The sequence below is a fragment of the Equus asinus genome, chromosome 19, assembly GCF_041296235.1.
Source record: "Equus asinus isolate D_3611 breed Donkey chromosome 19, EquAss-T2T_v2, whole genome shotgun sequence".
In the NCBI taxonomy this organism is placed as follows: Eukaryota; Metazoa; Chordata; class Mammalia; order Perissodactyla; family Equidae; genus Equus; species Equus asinus.
In genome coordinates, this window is record NC_091808.1 from 25,921,001 (window position 1) to 25,938,549 (window position 17,549).

At 35.2% G+C, this 17,549-nt stretch overlaps 1 protein-coding gene across 8 annotated transcripts in view; it reads left to right on the forward strand.

The window, feature by feature from the left end:
* The window catches only part of ERBB4 (erb-b2 receptor tyrosine kinase 4), a 1,100,930-nt gene that overhangs the window by 825,909 nt on the left and 257,472 nt on the right, over positions 1-17,549 (forward strand). For 5 of the 8 annotated variants that reach the window (XM_014851360.3, XM_070489796.1, XM_070489800.1 and 2 more), the window contains 2 exons: positions 5,188-5,342; positions 12,431-12,505. In XM_014851360.3, the coding sequence (XP_014706846.2) occupies positions 5,188-5,342; positions 12,431-12,505 (230 nt within the window). Of the gene's footprint in view, positions 1-5,187; positions 5,343-12,264; positions 12,310-12,430; positions 12,506-17,549 lie in introns of all 8 variants that reach the window. The other 3 variants (XM_070489795.1, XM_070489798.1, XM_070489801.1) reach the window with 1 other exon arrangement.

Here is a 17,549-nt window from a genome sequence, read left to right on the forward strand (position 1 = left end):
AGTGTGGATCTGTAAAGAATGTCCTGAAACACAGGGATGTAACACTCCATAAATACAATGTGGAATTCCAAAATTCCACAGAGTTTTTAAAACAAGTTGAGCTATTTATATAACTTCTTTAAAAACTAACATATTTAGGTACCACAAGTCAAAGAATGAAAAAAAAAATCCTCTTTCAGACAGACTGAGACTTTGAAAATGTACACTTACAATAATCAAGAATTTGGTGATCTCTGTGCAAGGCTGATTGTAAGACCAGCCCTGTGCTTTTTCTGTTCCTTGTGCTGCCTCTATGGTACAAAATTATGATAGTAAAGAACAAGTTAAGTAATTTCTTTTAATTTGTATTTTTTACAATTTATTTATTCCTCAAAAGAATTGAGATGGTTTATGAAAATATACAGGAAAAACTCTTAAAAGTTAATGTTCTGGTAATTTTCCAAATTAGTCAATAACTAGAGAAGAGTAAAAAATAGGTTTTCAATAAACACATTGTAATTCTATAATGACAGTATTGTTGCGCAATATATTTAAAATCACTACTCAGGGCTAAAAATTGTGAATTAATATGTCTAGAGGTTAGAGATGGCAGTAAGTCAAAAATAGAGAAAGTTCGGTCAAGATGAATCAGGCAGCTGTGGAAGATAGAGGATGGAATCAAGAAAACCTACTTGGGCACTTGATTGCTTGATCAGTAAGCCTTGAAATGCTAAGCAAGTAAGAACACGGTACGGTGTCTTCTAGGTTATGGTGTCTGAAAACCTGGCAGAACTGAGATCCATCAATAGCCCAAACTTTGCTCTTCCTACGGGTTAGTTGTTTTCAGCCTTTACAATTTATGTTAGGTTTTAGCCTGTTTCTGGGTCCACATGTTGATTATCACAACTAGAGACAAAGATGTTGTTGTCTGCCACGTAACTGGCATATATCACTTAGGATATCCAAGAGGTTCTGGAAACTTCTTTATGAGCCTAACACTGTGATGAGAGAAAGGAACAAGTCACAAAGCTAACTGGAATTCCCGTACTTGGTCTTATGATTTATTCTGTTGAAATATCATTTTCCTGACCTTTCAATGTTTTACTAATGATAATAGTTGATAAATATTTATATTTACCAAACACTGTTATATGTGAAGCATATAATCACTCTCTCTGTTTAAAATATCAAGGAATTGAGCCCATTATAGTGATTAGAAAGTTGCTCCACAAGGAGTCAGCATGTCAGTAAGATGTGGAGCTAAGACTCAACTGTAGAAGTTCTGACTCCAAATTTCACATTCTTTTCAGTTCGTGTTTTTTTTCTTTTTTTCTTTTCCAGGCAGCAATGCCTGTAATGTAATAAGGACAAAATGCTTTCTGGGAATGTGCTATCGATATGTAAAATGAGATGGTATTATCCTATTTAATTGTGACAGAAATCCAGGATAACCTTGAGAGGAATAGATATGAAATAAAGCAAGCTTCTCTTTTTATATCCTTCTCTTTTGTGCACTTGCTCTTCTTTGTTTTGTTTTTTTGTACAATTTTATCCTTTTTGCCTCACTTTTACTAACCCTGGACAGACCTATTAAGAGGGAATGTGAGAGAAAGGAAAGTAAGAGAAATCAGACAAAGTTGTAGGAGATCAAAATATAAGACAGAGAAAGCATGAGAAGAGAAAAGATAGGAGAAGGGAAATTATTTTTAAAACATGTTTTTATAAAAGTTAAAGTAGCTGTTAAAGTCAGGCTTATAAATTTTGTGCTTCCATAACAAATAACCCCATATTGCAGTAGCTTACAGAAAAGTGTTTAAATCTTTTTCATGTAAAGTGAACTGCAATTCTGGCAAACGTTCCGAGGCAGCCCTCCTGCCTGTGATGGTCCAGCATTCCAAGATGCTGCGGTTTTCTGGCGCCTCCACATCTCCACGGGGTCCCTGTGTCGTGGCAGCAGGGAAAGAGAAGGCTAGAGAGTCTAGCACTGGCACTGACAGTCTCATGCATTGCTTCTACTTAACTTCCTTGTCCAATCATTGCAAGACGTAGCTCAGCTCTGGTGGGAGAGGAAGTTCGATCTCCTATGTGGCTGGAAGTGGAGGAGAATTGGACCCTAGTGAATAGTGGCTTTGTCTCTTACAGCAGCTACCAGAGAAAAATATCATTGTCACTGAGAAAAATTGTAATATTTCTGTCAGATTTATCCTATTCTTTAGTTTTCTGTCTAGATTACTGAGTCCAAGGGTAGCTTAAAATCAGAGATACAAATTTTGCCTTTACCTCTGTTTTCTACCGTTTGCGTTTATCATTTCACTCACTGCACCTAGGTTCTGGAAAGCTTTGAGAATATAATGATAGAGGAATAAGCACTGGGCACACATAAATTTCTTTAAATCTCTTTATTATGGACATGAGAAGGAGAATTAATACATTTCTCATTTTTGAGATTTGTTGGCACATTTTTTAGTTATGTCAGCTTAAGACGTCAGGCTTTGTATCATGATAACACAATCAAAATGTTAAGAGATGCTTAAAAACAAGCAGAAAAAAAGTAATTACTCGCTAAAGTATACTTAGAGATTGAATATGAATTTAATTTTAATTTCATGATTTTTTACATCTTCCGATTTTACCTGGATATTGTTTTACATTAAAAGAATTTTACAGAAAAATAATTCCTAATTCCAACTATAATTGCCTAATTTACTCATGGTTAAGTTTTATGCTTGTGTCCTGTAAGGAGACATCAGTATGTCTCTTGTCTTGTACAATAAGCCATGTCACTGAACATCCTTGCACACAAAATTATTTGGTATAATAGATAGCATTACGTGCCTAAGTACCCATGAGCAGGTGTTACAATTGGAAGCATGTGATGTATTCTTTTTTGGTGGAAATGAGAAGTTGCCAATAGCAACCTCTTCAGATTGAATAGGGATTAGGTTTTATAGGATAATTTTTCTTGTTTTTTTTTTTTAGCTCTAAGTTTCACATCAAAATAGTGAAATAGGTAGTTATTTGACTGAACATCACCAGTCTCAGGATTTCCAGGAACTTTATGATTATTTTTTCTTCTTTACACCTCTATTATTCAATAGCAGACTCTATCTTTAATTTTTTTCTTTTTTCTTTTTTTTGCTGAGGAGGATTGGCCCTGAGCTAATGTCTGTGCCCATCTTCCTCTGTTTTATATGAGGGACACCTGCCACAGTGTGACTTGATAAGTGCTACCTAGGTCTGTGCCTGGGATCTGAACCTGCGAACCCTGGGCTGACAAAGTGGAGTGTGCAAACTCAACCAGTACGCCACTGGGCTGGTCACCTCTATCTTTAAATTTTAAATATAATATGTCTTGATTTCCTGATGCCTTATATCACCAACTTGCCATGTCTGGCTGCTTTTGGACTAAGACTTGTAGAGGGGTGCAATACATTCCCATGAATGAACTGACTCCCCACTTCCTGCCTAATATATAGCTCTGTATAATGTTGGCTCACTCTTGGTTCCCAGATTCACATTATTTATAATTACAAACCTGATAAAACTAATAATCTCCTTCTATAATTACTGTATCTTATTTATCTAAATTGTGTTCAATGTGAACTGCTGTCATTGTTTTTTTGTGTGTGTGAGGAAGATTGTCCCTGAGCTATTTTATATGTGGGAAGCCACCACAGCATGGCTTGATGAGAGGTTGCATAGGTCCGTGCCTGGGATTTGAACTGGTGGACCCTGGACCACCAAAGTGGAGTGTGCAAACTTAACCACTATGCCACCAGGCCAGCTCTGTGTTGTGTAATTCTTGAACCATGTGACATAGACAGATTTGGGGGAGAACTGGGTCAGGGGCAGAAGTTCCAGGAAGGAGTGGTCAAAGAGGATAGGAATCCTGAGACAATATGATGTTCAAAACGGAGAGCTAAGGAGCCAGCCAAGTGGTGTAGTGGTTAATTCAGTTCGTGCACTCTGCTTTAGTGGTCCAGGGTTCGCACATTGGGATCCCAGGCATGGACATGCACACTTCTCATGGAGCCATGCTGTGGCAGCATCCCGCATATAAAAAAAATGGAGGAGGCTTAGTGTGGATGTTAGCTCAGGGCCAGTCTTCCTCATCCAATAAGAAAAAAAAAAGGAGAACTAAAAGTAAATTTTGAGTAGGTAATATATTATTCAAAACAACTGAATGTGTGAAAATGTCGACATCTTTTAAGAAAATAGCAATTTTTATCAAAATGTTCTCAATTTTCTTTGATCTGAGGGTACACTACTTATCATTTCTTGCATGCTTACTATGCCCAGGACCAAATTCAAATTAGTTTTTTTTGTAAAATTCTTAGATCTTTAATATGAGTTTTAAAATTTTACTTTTGTTATGATATTTAACATGTATTTGCATATTATTATTCCTCGTTATTCTAAATATTAGAAAATTACTGTATATTGTAAACATAAATACATGAAGTGAGCCAGCTCTATTTAAATTTGTCATGTTCATATTTACATCACTTTAATTCTTGGATGAGTTTCTCTATACAATTTTCTTTTGTATGTATCTATTATTATGGAGTTTTTGATATTTACTCATCAGAATGTGCCTTTATATGGCTCTCAGTACTGTACTGTGATTTACTAAAATCCTTATAAATAGACATAATAAGATTTTTAGCATTATCACATGCCGATTTGAGATGAACAGTAACCTAGAAACGAACTTTTATTTGCCTAAACTGCCTAATTCCTAATAATTCAACTATAGTAAATTTTTAAGTTTGTTGTTCAAATAGTCATTGTACAATCAAAGGAAAGTTTACATCTCACTTTTCTATGAAATTCAGTATTACCTAATTCCTAACGTTTCCTTCTCTTTATTAACTCTTTGTTAAGAATATTCACATATTCCCAGTGATCATGCTTGAAATACCCCTAGGGAAAATGGGTTGTTACCAAATATTGCTGCACTGCAATTTCACCAGGAATAAATGACAGAAAGAAAATATTGATGTCCTTCAGTCAAAGTCATTGGACAATTTTGCTGATGGCAAAACTACAATAATGACATCCCATTTGTACTTCTGAAAACATTTCCCAGTCCCCTAGAGGAAGATTGGCCACCCACTCAAGTCTCAGTAACCAAGCCACATGAGTACATTCCAGAGCAAATGGTACCCATTTTTCTTTCTCCATTTTGTTTTGTTTTTCACACTTCAGGGACCTGACAACTGTACCAAGTGCTCCCATTTTAAGGATGGCCCGAACTGTGTGGAAAAATGTCCAGATGGCCTGCAGGGTGCAAACAGTTTCATCTTCAAGTATGCTGATCAGGATCGGGAGTGCCACCCATGCCATCCAAACTGCACCCAAGGGTAAGCATCCTTGCTGGCCAAGGATTCCATCTTGTAGGGAGTCTCAGTCAAAATGTTCACATGTGCATCTTCATCCCTGACACAATCTACCAAATGTATAATATTCTTATACAAAACTCCATTCATCTTTATATTGACATGTTGATTTTAAGAGAAATCCTTTCTCAAAGAATGCTTTATGGAATCAAATCTATGCCCTCTGAAATATTTCGGTTTAACGTTTACCTATAGCTGTTCTATTGACACCTTCGTGAAGCTGTTGTCAGGTCTGCTTTGTAAGGAGTGTAGAAATTCTTCCAGATTTTACTGGAGATTGAAGATATCAGAAATGACAAGACAGTAATCATACTTTTGAGATTTGTCCTTAATAAAGCTTTAACAGAGGTTTTCTATTTCTGTTTCTTTGTTGTTACAACCAGCTTGAAGTGAGGCTATTCTCTCTTTGATAAATACTGCCCTGGATTACTTCTCCCACAAAATATAAGCAAAAATATCAATGGCAATAAAAAAGGGAACCTAGTGATATATATATATATATATATCTCAATAAAATTACAAGTACATTCTGTGAAAGTAATTTTATTACAGGTTAACCTATAACCCTGAATTTCTTTCACCAATTTAGGACAATTCAAAGATGGGTTCACATTTTTCTATTTTTCGAAAGGATGCATTGTAAAATGAATAATAATTAGATTACCTTTGATATTGATAGCGTTTGAATAACAAAGAGAGATTACAGAAAGAAGAAAAGCACTGAACTATAAAAGGAATATTGTCATTCATCTAACAAATCCCAACAACTGTTTCTTTAAAAGACAGCATATCTATTTTAGCAAGGATATTTTTTCTTTCCTTCACAAGGTAAATAATTTTAGAATTGGGAGCAGTTTCACATACTCTATCTTCTTTCTCTCCATAAAACCTCTTCTCCATTGTGAGTGCCCACACGCATGTGCACAAATATGTACAAACACATACACTTGTTGAGAATCATCTCGGGTCCTTTAAATCTGCCGGGAAAGTGTGAGATTCCATAAAGAGATTTTCTGCCACATTAAGGACTTGCTGTTAGGGAATATTGAAGAAGTTAAGCGAGCAACATCATTTTCTTCCAAGAGGACATCAATTTGCAGATGCTGCTACAATTTCCTGCAGGTCAAGAAATCAGCTTAAGTCACTCTATGAAGTGGCAGATCCTCCAAAGGTAAAGTAATATTCTGCCACTCAAATTCAAATTCAGCTTGGAAGAGCTAAGGCTAACTCACTGGTTTACACATAAGCACACAGACTTAGGATGCTGAAAGAGTCACTTAAACACTTTGCTTCAAGGAAACTAGAAGGAATAAACTGCTCCCCTTGTGAGGGTTTGGTATACTTGGGTTAAGAGTGTGTTATATAGAAACAACTGGTACCGCTGGAGCAGAAGAGTCAGCAACAGAAAGAGGAAACTTTGCCTGCTAAAATAATCATCCACAAGAGGATTTTATTGTTCTGAAGCTAAAATTAAACCAGTAAATTATTCAATATAATGTTGATGTCAACAGCTGTTGCCATTCAAAATGAGACCTTTTGCTGTTTTTGCAAATCTAATTACAAAGAAGCCATTAGGGAAATGAAAGTGAGATCACAGAGCCATAGTTGGGATGTGTGGCTGGTGTGTCTTCCTCTCAGCCGTTTATAATCGTGATTATACAATAACAGAAAAGATATAGAGTGGGGAGAAATAGAAGTGGGGACAATGAAGAGATTAATTTACCACAGCAACAAAAATTGGATGTCAACCAAAAGGGAGGATGAAAGAGCAATAGGGAACGAATCTGACCAGAGTGCTTGGGAACTCCAAGTTAAGAGGAAGACGTCTTAAATTCACTGCTGCAGAATAGTGGCGAGACAGACTTTGAATGTTGTACTCCCTGGCGTCTTCCAGGGGAAGGGGATTTTGTAATGACTGACTTAGTCCTGAAGGATTTCTGTTCTTGTCTTCATTTAGCTTCCCACCTCCCTTTTTTTAATAGCCTCCGTATCATCCGCGTTCATTCGCTTTATGAGAGTTCTGTGGTCCTAGCCCCAGAAGGGGTACTAAACCCCGCTCTGTACTGCACTGCTGTGCGGCCCTGTGCGTTGAGATCCTTTACTGAAGCAATGCAGTGCTCTGTGCTTAGTCCCTTCTTTTCCAGTTGAGTATGTAGAGGTAGAATCCTTGTCTGGAGAGATCACAGGGGCAACGGGGATGATGGGACGAGAGACTATTTTTATTCCTAAAAGCGTGTAATAGCGACCCTATCAGTAAGTGTGAGCTCACCAGACCAGCTTCACTTCAGAAAACAACTTTTCTTTTATATGCCAATATTATGTCAGCTAGATAATTGAAGAACCAAGTTAATGGAAAGTCTTTCAAATCACATTTTTTAGAAGGAAAGTTCTTACTTCAAATACTGTTTAATGATTTTCTGAAAATAAAATTATCTGTGTAATACCTTAAAAGCACTTTTGCTACTCTAAAAGCACATTAAATCTATTGGCTGTAATAAGTTCTTTAGATACTTTTAAAATAGGTTATCCATTTTGCACCCATCAGGAGATTCTGGTTAATATTCCTAGAGAAAAAAAAAATGTCAGTGTCTCTTTTTGCCTTGACTAGAGGATTTTTATTTTAGCAGCCTTTTCTCATTTCGTTCATTCTTCAGCTTTGTTATACTGAACGCCTACTGTGCATCAGATTTAGTGATAGCTGAGTTCAGAAATATGCAGGCACAGTTCTCGACTGCTAGGACTTCACAGTCCAGCGAATTTTTATTCTCACAATTTACATCCTTCCATTAGAGATCCTTCTCCATATTTTGAAATGATGAGCAAGAATTGAAAACTTAGGAATGGCTTTAATATTTGAAATTAGCAAAATAGAAATTTTAAAAGAGAACTTATAAGCTAAATTTAGTATGTCATTAAGTGGCCATAAGGGCAGAGATCAGAGTTTCCTCATTAACATCACTTTGAGTCCAGATAAACGCCAGTTTATCTTTGGTTTTTAGACATGGACTTGGATATTTATTTTTCATAAAGCATATTTTAAAAATTTAATTAAATGTTTTTGCTAGTATTAGAATCACGATTTCATTTTATTAAATTTCCTATATACCTTAATCTCTTTAAATCAATCCTTTTTATATTTTTAGATTTATATAGTGAAATAATTTCCACTGATGGAGCGAGGGAAAAAAGAGCTGCTTGTGAAATTATTGTCTATACTGTTTTCATTGAAAATTTTAAATATTCTCCCATTTTCATTTCAAAATTTGGAGGAGGTTTTATCAAAATATCTCCACCATGTTAGTTAAATGGGTACATCAAAGTGCTTATACATCAGTAAGTACTGGCAAATGCTGAACACAGCTCTATATTCAGAATTTCAGATATTTTTGCAATATAATATATTGACATGTTGCAGTTCTCTTTCTGATTTTTCTGTAAAATTGCTACTTTGGAACACTAATTTTATAGAGAGTTGTATTATTCGATATCCTTATTCAGTCTCTTATTTGGGATTTTGACTGTTTAAAAAGTTCAATGTTTCCATTATTCTGTGATCTTGCTGAATCAATATAAATTGCATGTGGTAATTATTTGCTTATATAGAGAAATTACAGAGTTGAAACAGAATATACATCTTTAAATACTGTGACTTGCCTTTAGAAAGGATGGTACCACTTCAGTCATACTCACATTCTTCTTTGTCTTCCATTTTTTCTTTCATCTTTAGCTTATAAATATGTTTAAATCTCAAATATCCTGCACAATCCCCTCAACAAACTTTTTTGACCCCACATCCTGCCCCCTCAGTACACTCTTCCTTTCTCTTTGCCTCTATTCTCTTGTCTCCAATTTGCTTCTTAACTCACAGCAACCTAAATTCTAGTGACTTTGACAATGACAACTAAAATACTCTCAGTAGTTGCTATTTTATTAGACTTCTCTTTGCATTTGACACTGATGATCACCTCGTTTCCTGAAGTTCTCTCCTAATTTGGTTTCCATGACGCTGCAATTAATTGATTTTAGTCAATTATATTTTCCTGTGCCTCTGGCACATGAGGTCATCTTATGTCACCTACTGGTTAGTGATTGGAGTTCCTTGGGTTTCAGTCCATCTCTGCTTTTCTCACCTTATAGATCCTTCTACAGCCATCTTATCCACTTAGGTGATTTCAGCTTTCTCCTGCATGCTGTTTCAAAACTGATCATTTTACTTGTGCTTTCTTTCCCCTCAGCCACAGACCCATCTTTCCAGCTGCTGAGGAACATTTCTACCTAGATATAGGACCACCACTCTCAACTCTAGAAACGTAAATCTGAAATTATCAACTCCTCCTCCCCCAACACAGACACCCACAAGGAAAGATTCCTCCTCTTGCATTTTCTCACTGATGGTACCACTATTCTCAAAGTTAGAAATATGAGTCATCTTTAACTCCTCTGATCTTTCCACTTCCGTCATCAATCAGTCATCAACTTCTCTTTTTTTTCTGTACTTTTCAAGGTATTTCTTGAATCTGTCCCTTTGCCTATATCCTAGTTACCATTCCTCTAGTGTTTTCCTTCATCATTTCTTTACATAGACTAAAGTAATCTCTGTGCCAAAGGACTCTACCTGGTTCCCAGCTGACTAGTCTTCACTGGGCAAAGAGATCCATATAAAATACATCTAGCAATTTCACTACCACTTTAAAATCCTGCAGTGGTTTTCCATTAAGTTTATTCTGAAGAAAATAGTCTTCACAAACTGGCTCCCATCTCATGATCTGATTTCTTCTTTTCCCTCTCTCTGTTGCCTCATACGTTTCTCTCTGACTATCCAGAATTATTTGTAGCCGTTCATATACATTCTACATTTCCTCAGATCTATGCTTTTGTTCCTGCTGCTTCTTTCCCCTTAGAAATCACTGCCACTCCAACCCCAGCTCTCTGCACCCTGGATTTCAGCTCCTAACTTCTCCGTGAGGGCTACCATCACCTATGGCATGGGCATCCATCCTCTACACTCCCCTAAACCAGTCTTCATGTCTCTTATTATATTTATCACATATATCCATCTCCTTCTGTTTATGCATCCATCTCCCTCTTTAAATTGTGAGCTCATTAAGAATAGGACAACTGTCTACCGCATCTTTTTTTTCCTCTCCAGCTCCTAGAAGAGCAGGAACACTTAGGAGGCATGAGCACATTTTTTTTAATGGATGAATGAAGATCTTTCGTTAGTCACACTTTCCCCTCAAGTTGAATTTTGTTTTCAAATATTTTTAACTTTAAAAAGTTATTATAAAGATACAGATTACAAATGAACCACAGCTTTCAGATTCTCACTTGGAAATGAGAAGTAGACTATTAACTTTACAAAATGGCAATACTGTGTAAAAAAAAGCATTTTGAGAAGATATAATAGGAACCTAAAAAAAAATTCTTCAGAATAGAATAAAAAGAAAACTATGTAAGATATTTTGGAAACTTTTTTAGTAGTTAATTTTTTATTTTTAGAAATGCTTTTGATTATGGATTATGGTACCAATTCAATGCTACATGCTCTATGTTTTTTATTTGCTTTCTTTAAAGACTTTTTTCATGGTGTATTTTCTATATTTCTGTATGTTCAAATTTTTCTCAGCTGCTCAAAACCAACCCTCAAAGCAAAAACAATTTTCCACCTAGCATAAATGTTATCACTGATATTGAAGAAGCAGGGAAATAGTGACTATTATATGCATAGTCATGTTAAGTTACCAGTGTTGAGAGTTATCTAAAAGTATAATAGACAATCTAGCCTTATTCATGAGTGCTTTATTACTTCATTATATAGTGATTTTAACTTCAGCTTCTTTTTTAGTTTTAGAAATTAGAGTTTGGAAAAAAAATTTATTACCAGCAGATTTAGACAGTTCTATAAACCATAGCTGTAGAAGGAAGTTATTAATCCACTAGAGCTATAAGTCTCTGATGGGAGAAAAGGGAAAGAAATACAATTCAAGTACATTGGAAGATGGAAGAAATAATTTATCTATAATGCTTCAAAACAAAATTCTAGGGACTATACAACAGAACTCTGTATTCTTACATAATTTCACTTAAATGTTAATCTCAGTGAGTTCTTCAGTTATCTGGGTCTCAATTTATTCATTTCCTTGGAGAGTATTTATTTATTTGCTATTGAGTTAAATATTATGGCAGTTGAAAATCTTGTTTTTGTTTGCCTATTATGGCACTGCCCTTTTAAAAGAGAGTGTCAAGATAAACTGCAATATGGTAAAACCAGTTAATTTGCTTTTTAAATGAATTCATGTTTAAGGATAAGTATATTTTAAAGACAGTCACGACCAAGGAATGGAATAATGTGATTATGTAAAGTATCCATGAGAATAGTATTAAAGCATGTTAACTCATTTTCTGTCAAAATCCATCTTTAATGAGTATTAAGCATCAGGTTCTTATATTATATTGAATAGTTTATGTTTCCTTTCTTATTGATTTTGTCTTTTACTTAAACTTAAGGCCTTTTAGAAGAAACCATATGCATGAAAGCAATCATCGCCGTTGAAATATCGTTATTCATCAAGACATGTAGTCATGAATGATGTAAATGAATTGAAAACATTAGGGATGAGCTATATGTGTTTGGAAGTTATCCACAGAAACAGAATAAAATTTCCTTCTCTGTGAACATATTTCTTTGCAACACACTTGGGTGGTATTTGCAATTCATTTCTGCATATCCATCAAGCAATAATCTCACTGGCTTTAAATTCATGGTGTTCCACAATTGTCTAATAACTATAATTAAGAATTTGATGCAAGTAGTGTTTATCTTACTGTCTTTTAAGAAATGACTAATTTTCTTTCCTTGTATTTTTAAAATTTGGACCTTCTGCAGGTGCATAGGCTCAAGTATTGAAGACTGCATCGGCCTGATGGATAGGTACTTGGTGTGCTTGCTTCTCATGCTCTTCCTCCGAGGCTCCATGTGTGAGCACTGGTGCATGTGTATGCATGTCACTGTGAATGGAGAATGATATTTTCTGTTCTGTAATTGCCTGCAGGTGTAGCGGTCCCACTAGTCATGACTGCATTTACTACCCTTGGACGGGCCATTCCACTTTACCACAACATGCTAGGTAACATCTACCATGTTTCCATTTTGTCACTCAAATCCTTTCCCAATTATCATGGATAAAAAGTACTAACCAGTTGGATGAAATTTATAATATGTTAAATTAGGGAGTTATGAAAGAGGCATATAACATTTGATTTTTCAAGCCACATTTCTTACCTCTTCTTCATTTATTATGATTTTAGAATCCAATTAGTAATGTCATTGATTTTTAATTTTGTACAGCTTAAACAGGATTTTGAATTATTAATCTAGAACTTTAATAGAATATTTTTCTTCTTAATTCTGTAGATGATTGCAAAAAGAAATATTTTTAAGAGAGGAATTTGCCAAAGTTGATCTATTTTTGTGAGATATTTGTTATTTGATTAGATTCAGTTTCTGATTTTACATTATTTTGAACTGGTTGGAATATTCTCTCAGCATCAGAAGTACCATAGGCTAAAGCTAATGTAAAATATATTTTGTGTAGGTAAATGTACAAGTTGGCTTTAAAAAAATAAAACACATCACTCATGTTCATACAAAAACCTATACATGAATGTGTGTAATGACTTTACTCAAAATCACCAAAAACTGGGAACTACTCAAATGTTCTTCAATTGTGGTGTATCCATACATACATACTACTCAGCAATAGAAAGGAATAGAAATTGCTATTTCTATTCGAAAGGAATAGAAATAGAAATTGCTGATATACACAAAACGTGGGTGGACCTCAGATGCATTGTGCCAAATGAAAGAGGCTAGACTTAAAAGAATACAAACGGTATGATTCCATTTATGGCATTCTGGATAAAGCAATACTACAGGGACGGAAAATCAGTCAGTGTTGCCAGGGGCTGTGGGTGGGAGATGAGGTGACTACAAAAGGGAATGAGGAAATTTGGGGGTACTGGAACTGTTTCATGTCTTGATAGTGGTGATAGTTGCAGGAATGTATGTGCTTGTTAAAAATCATAGTTCACTATGTTAAAAAGGATGAATTGCACTATATATAAATCACACTTCAATAGATTTGACTTTCAAAACATCTCATATTTAGGAAAACAGTAACTTTACAATGTTATATAGAAATGTTGTTCTCTTTCTTTATCATACAAATTAATTGTTTCTTTTGGAAGAGAGCACATAGCACTAAATTACAATTAGGAAAATTAGAGTTTTGGATGCCTTTTAATGTAAACTTTTGTACTGAAATATAGATAGTGCAAAAGTACACAAGCATAAATGTAAAATTCAGTGCATTTCTCCAAATGAAACATTTGTGTAACTATCAGCCAGTTGAGAAACAGAATAGTCCCAGCACCAGAAACCCCTTTGTGCCCCATTCCAAGGGTAGCTGCTGTCCTGGAAGCTAACACCATGGGCCAATTTGTCTGTTTATGTATTGTATGTAAATTGTCTCATACCGTATGTACTCTTCACATCTGGCTTCTTTTGCTAAGTTTTACATATATGAGATTCATCTATGTCATTAAATTTAGTCATATTTTTTCATGTATATGGTATTTTGCCTTTAAATGTTTTAAAAACAATCAAGTAGTTGACATGTCTTATTAATGTTATTTTTTAATGAAATAAATAGAGAAATTAAATTCTGAAAAGAAAGGACATGGTTCAGTTAAGTGATTTATACAACAGTGGCACTTTGGCACTCGGGCATAATCAAGACTAGTTAGTACAATTGCTTAGAGCAAGGTCAAAATTATGAAAAAGTTAAGCAGAGAGAGAGAGGGGGCATGCCTAAGGCTCAAAGTGAAGTTTCATAAGCCAAGATCCATTTTAGATTGTTCCTATATTCATGAAGTAATTTTTCCTCCTTGAGACTTCAGCTGAGTCACTGTATTATCACTTTGAAGAGTGTTATCCATTTGTTTCCATGATTTTCTTATAATTATTCCAGCCAACCAGCAAGAGGCAATATAGTTTGGTGGTTAAGTGTGCTGTCTTTGGAATCAGATTTTCTGAGTTCAAAGCAAGGCTCTACCATTTTTTAGATGTGTGACCTTGGGTAAGTTTCTTCAATTATCTGAGCCTCACTTTCTTTGCATATAAAATAGGAATATCAATATAGTTCGTATATTGGTTGTGAAGATTGAATGAGCCCATAGAACTGTGCCTGGCTCAGGTAAATCACTCAATAAGTGTTACTATTTATTATTTCTCTTATATCAAGGATTTTAAACATTGAGGATGGGGGAGCATACCTCCCAGAGGGAGGAGAGAAGTCACTCAAACTCTCCCAGGGGGATTTGATGTGTACCTCTACCCTTTCTGATCGGTCTCTCGAAGGAAGAGAGGGCATTTATTTATTCTCCTTGAGAATCACTGTCATAATGAGGGCCACTGGTACCGACAGTAGGAGTCATAGGCAGAAAGTGTTAAAACTGTAGTGACAGATCAGTTGTGGTTTTCCATGCTAGTAATTGATATTATATAACTCATAGTCATAATGTTTCTTACTATAGATTTAATATTTCCAACATTTAAGCAAAAGCAGTGTGTGAATTTTTGATCCTAATACTTGCCTGGGTTCACAGGCCACTCCCTGTAGTCTCAGACCAATACACTTAATGCAAATTAACTTTGTGATAAATAGGTGACCATGTCCAGTACTAGAGTCTGGATAGTACGGTTCAGCCCATTATTCCCATGAAAAATCACCTGTAGATCTTTCTATAGGTAAAGAGCAGAGGTTCTTCAGGGTGAAAGCCTAGGTTCAAGTATTGGCTCTGCCATGTTTCTTATCTGTGAAATGGGGGTGATAATGGTAATTTTTTAAAAGGGAATCATTACACCTCCTAAGATTTGTGTGATTATGTGAGCGAGCACCCGGGAGCCATTATCTAGTATACATTCACTCCTGGTAGTTTCACCTTTAATTGAGATATTGTCAAAATAACACTTTTGAAAATCTCATGAGGTTGTGTTCTATTAGTATTTTATATATTAGTCAGGCATTAATCCAAAAGTTCACTGACTATGGAAGTGACATATGAAAATTTCTCAGGTTTGAAGCATTTAAACTTGTGTCTGTCACACTTCTAAGTATAATGATTTCAAAGAATTGGTAGTAAGTAGCTAATTGTTCCCTTTAGAAAACTATGGATATCTTTAATACCTGTTTTGAATTTAAATTTAAAGCAATGTGACTCTATTCTTCAATTGTGTTGACTTTCCAGATTTTACTGACCTGTCAGAGGCTGTTTCCAAGGCAGTTGGAATTTACATGAAAGATTAGCTTGGGTGCTTTGGAAAACCATGTATGACCATGGAGCATTTGACATAGGTTGGATGAAAAGTGAAAGTAACAAGTGTCTGCTTTTTCGGGTCCTTAATATTGCAGTAAATGCTTACGTCTCTGAAATGGGGTGGGCATACATTTAATTGAAAACAGGGCACTGGTCTGGTGTTCAGGTCATTTTCCATTTTTAAATTTCAGTTTTTCTTAAGCTTCTGTCTTAATTGATTAAAGTAAATCTGACATAAAAAGAGGGCAAAATACATGATAGAAAACAATTGTTTCAAGTTTTATAAACCATGTTTGAACTTGGAAATTATCCAAATGCCTAGTTTTCTTTTAGTCTCAGAAAATTACATTGAGCCTGTCAGTGTGGCTATTTCAAAATATTTAGAGTTCATACTCCCTACTGCTCCATTATGCTGTATTCTGTTTCCTAAACTAGCAGGAAAAAAGATTGAAGATTTAAATGAAAACAGGTGAAATGTTTCCAATCTTGATCGACTTTCATTTTCTAAGCACCGTTATTCTTTCCCAAGCCTGCAATTTGTGAATTGGTTTTCCACACTCCATTTACCTTACAGGCTGCTGCTGAAATTTCTTCCAGGAAGATTGGATAGCCTAGAAAAGAATTTTTTTTTTACCTGTAGTCCCCTAGAATATGCTACTTATAATGAAAATAATACTTGGTATTTTAGAACTTCTCCATACTTCCCTCATCTGAATTAAATGCCTTAAAAATAGCATTTACCTTTGATGTTCTTTCTTTTCCATCAAGAATCTTATGAAGAAATGTGTTTAGCAAGTTTTCTTTTTTTTGTTATTCTTGTGTGTTATCTATTTGAGCTTGCGTGTATGCCATTTTCATATAGATTCTAATAGAACAAAGTATTGGATTCTATTCTATTTGAGTTTCTTTGTCAAATATATATCCAAAGCTTTTTATAATCTTAGTTTCTTACTCCATTAGAGCTAAATTTGTTAATCTCAACAAGCCAAGGCTGTATTGGCAAAGCGTTTCTTTCTATTAGCTAGCAATCCAAAATGTAAACCAATACATTTTTTTGAATTTGTAACAGAAGTTATGAAAAATACTAGATATGTGTTCAAACATTTTTATCTGGCTGTTTGCTCCAATTCAATTATTCTAGATGCTTCACAATGTGAAATAGGTAATTGAATTCGGTTTACCTCTCTAAATCTCATATGGGGAGATATTTGAAACGTTTCATATTCCCGTCCCATTTTAATGTCTGTGTCCCATTTTACTTTACGGTGTTGTGGTTATTACCTAAGAGGTCACATAGCAGTTTATCCTTTAGCATGTGACCTTGTATGATACATGAGAGCAACGATGTAATATTCTTGACACCACTTTCACAAATGGCACAATCTTTTTTCTTTGTTTGTTTTGCCCCAAGGAACTTAGTTCATAACTTATGTCCAAATCAAATAGTCAAAATCACCTATAGATGGTTACCTTTGATGAGTGGCAGTTGTGTTAGGATCCTTCAGTCCAAAAAATAAAAGTACACAGGCTTTTTGCTATAAGTCTCTCCTCAGTCCACCACATTCTAGAGATTAAATTTACTTTTGAATTACAGACAGTTCGAAGGGGTGAAGGAAAGTGTGTGTTTCTTCTTTTTGAGTTGATTTGTCTCCCATACCTCCCAGGACTCATAAAATACCAAAATTATCAAAGAATTCTAGGGGCCAGCTGGTAGAATATTGGTTAAGTTCACATACTCCTCTTTGGCAGCCTGGGGTTCACAGGTTTGGATCCTGGGCGTCGACCTACACACCG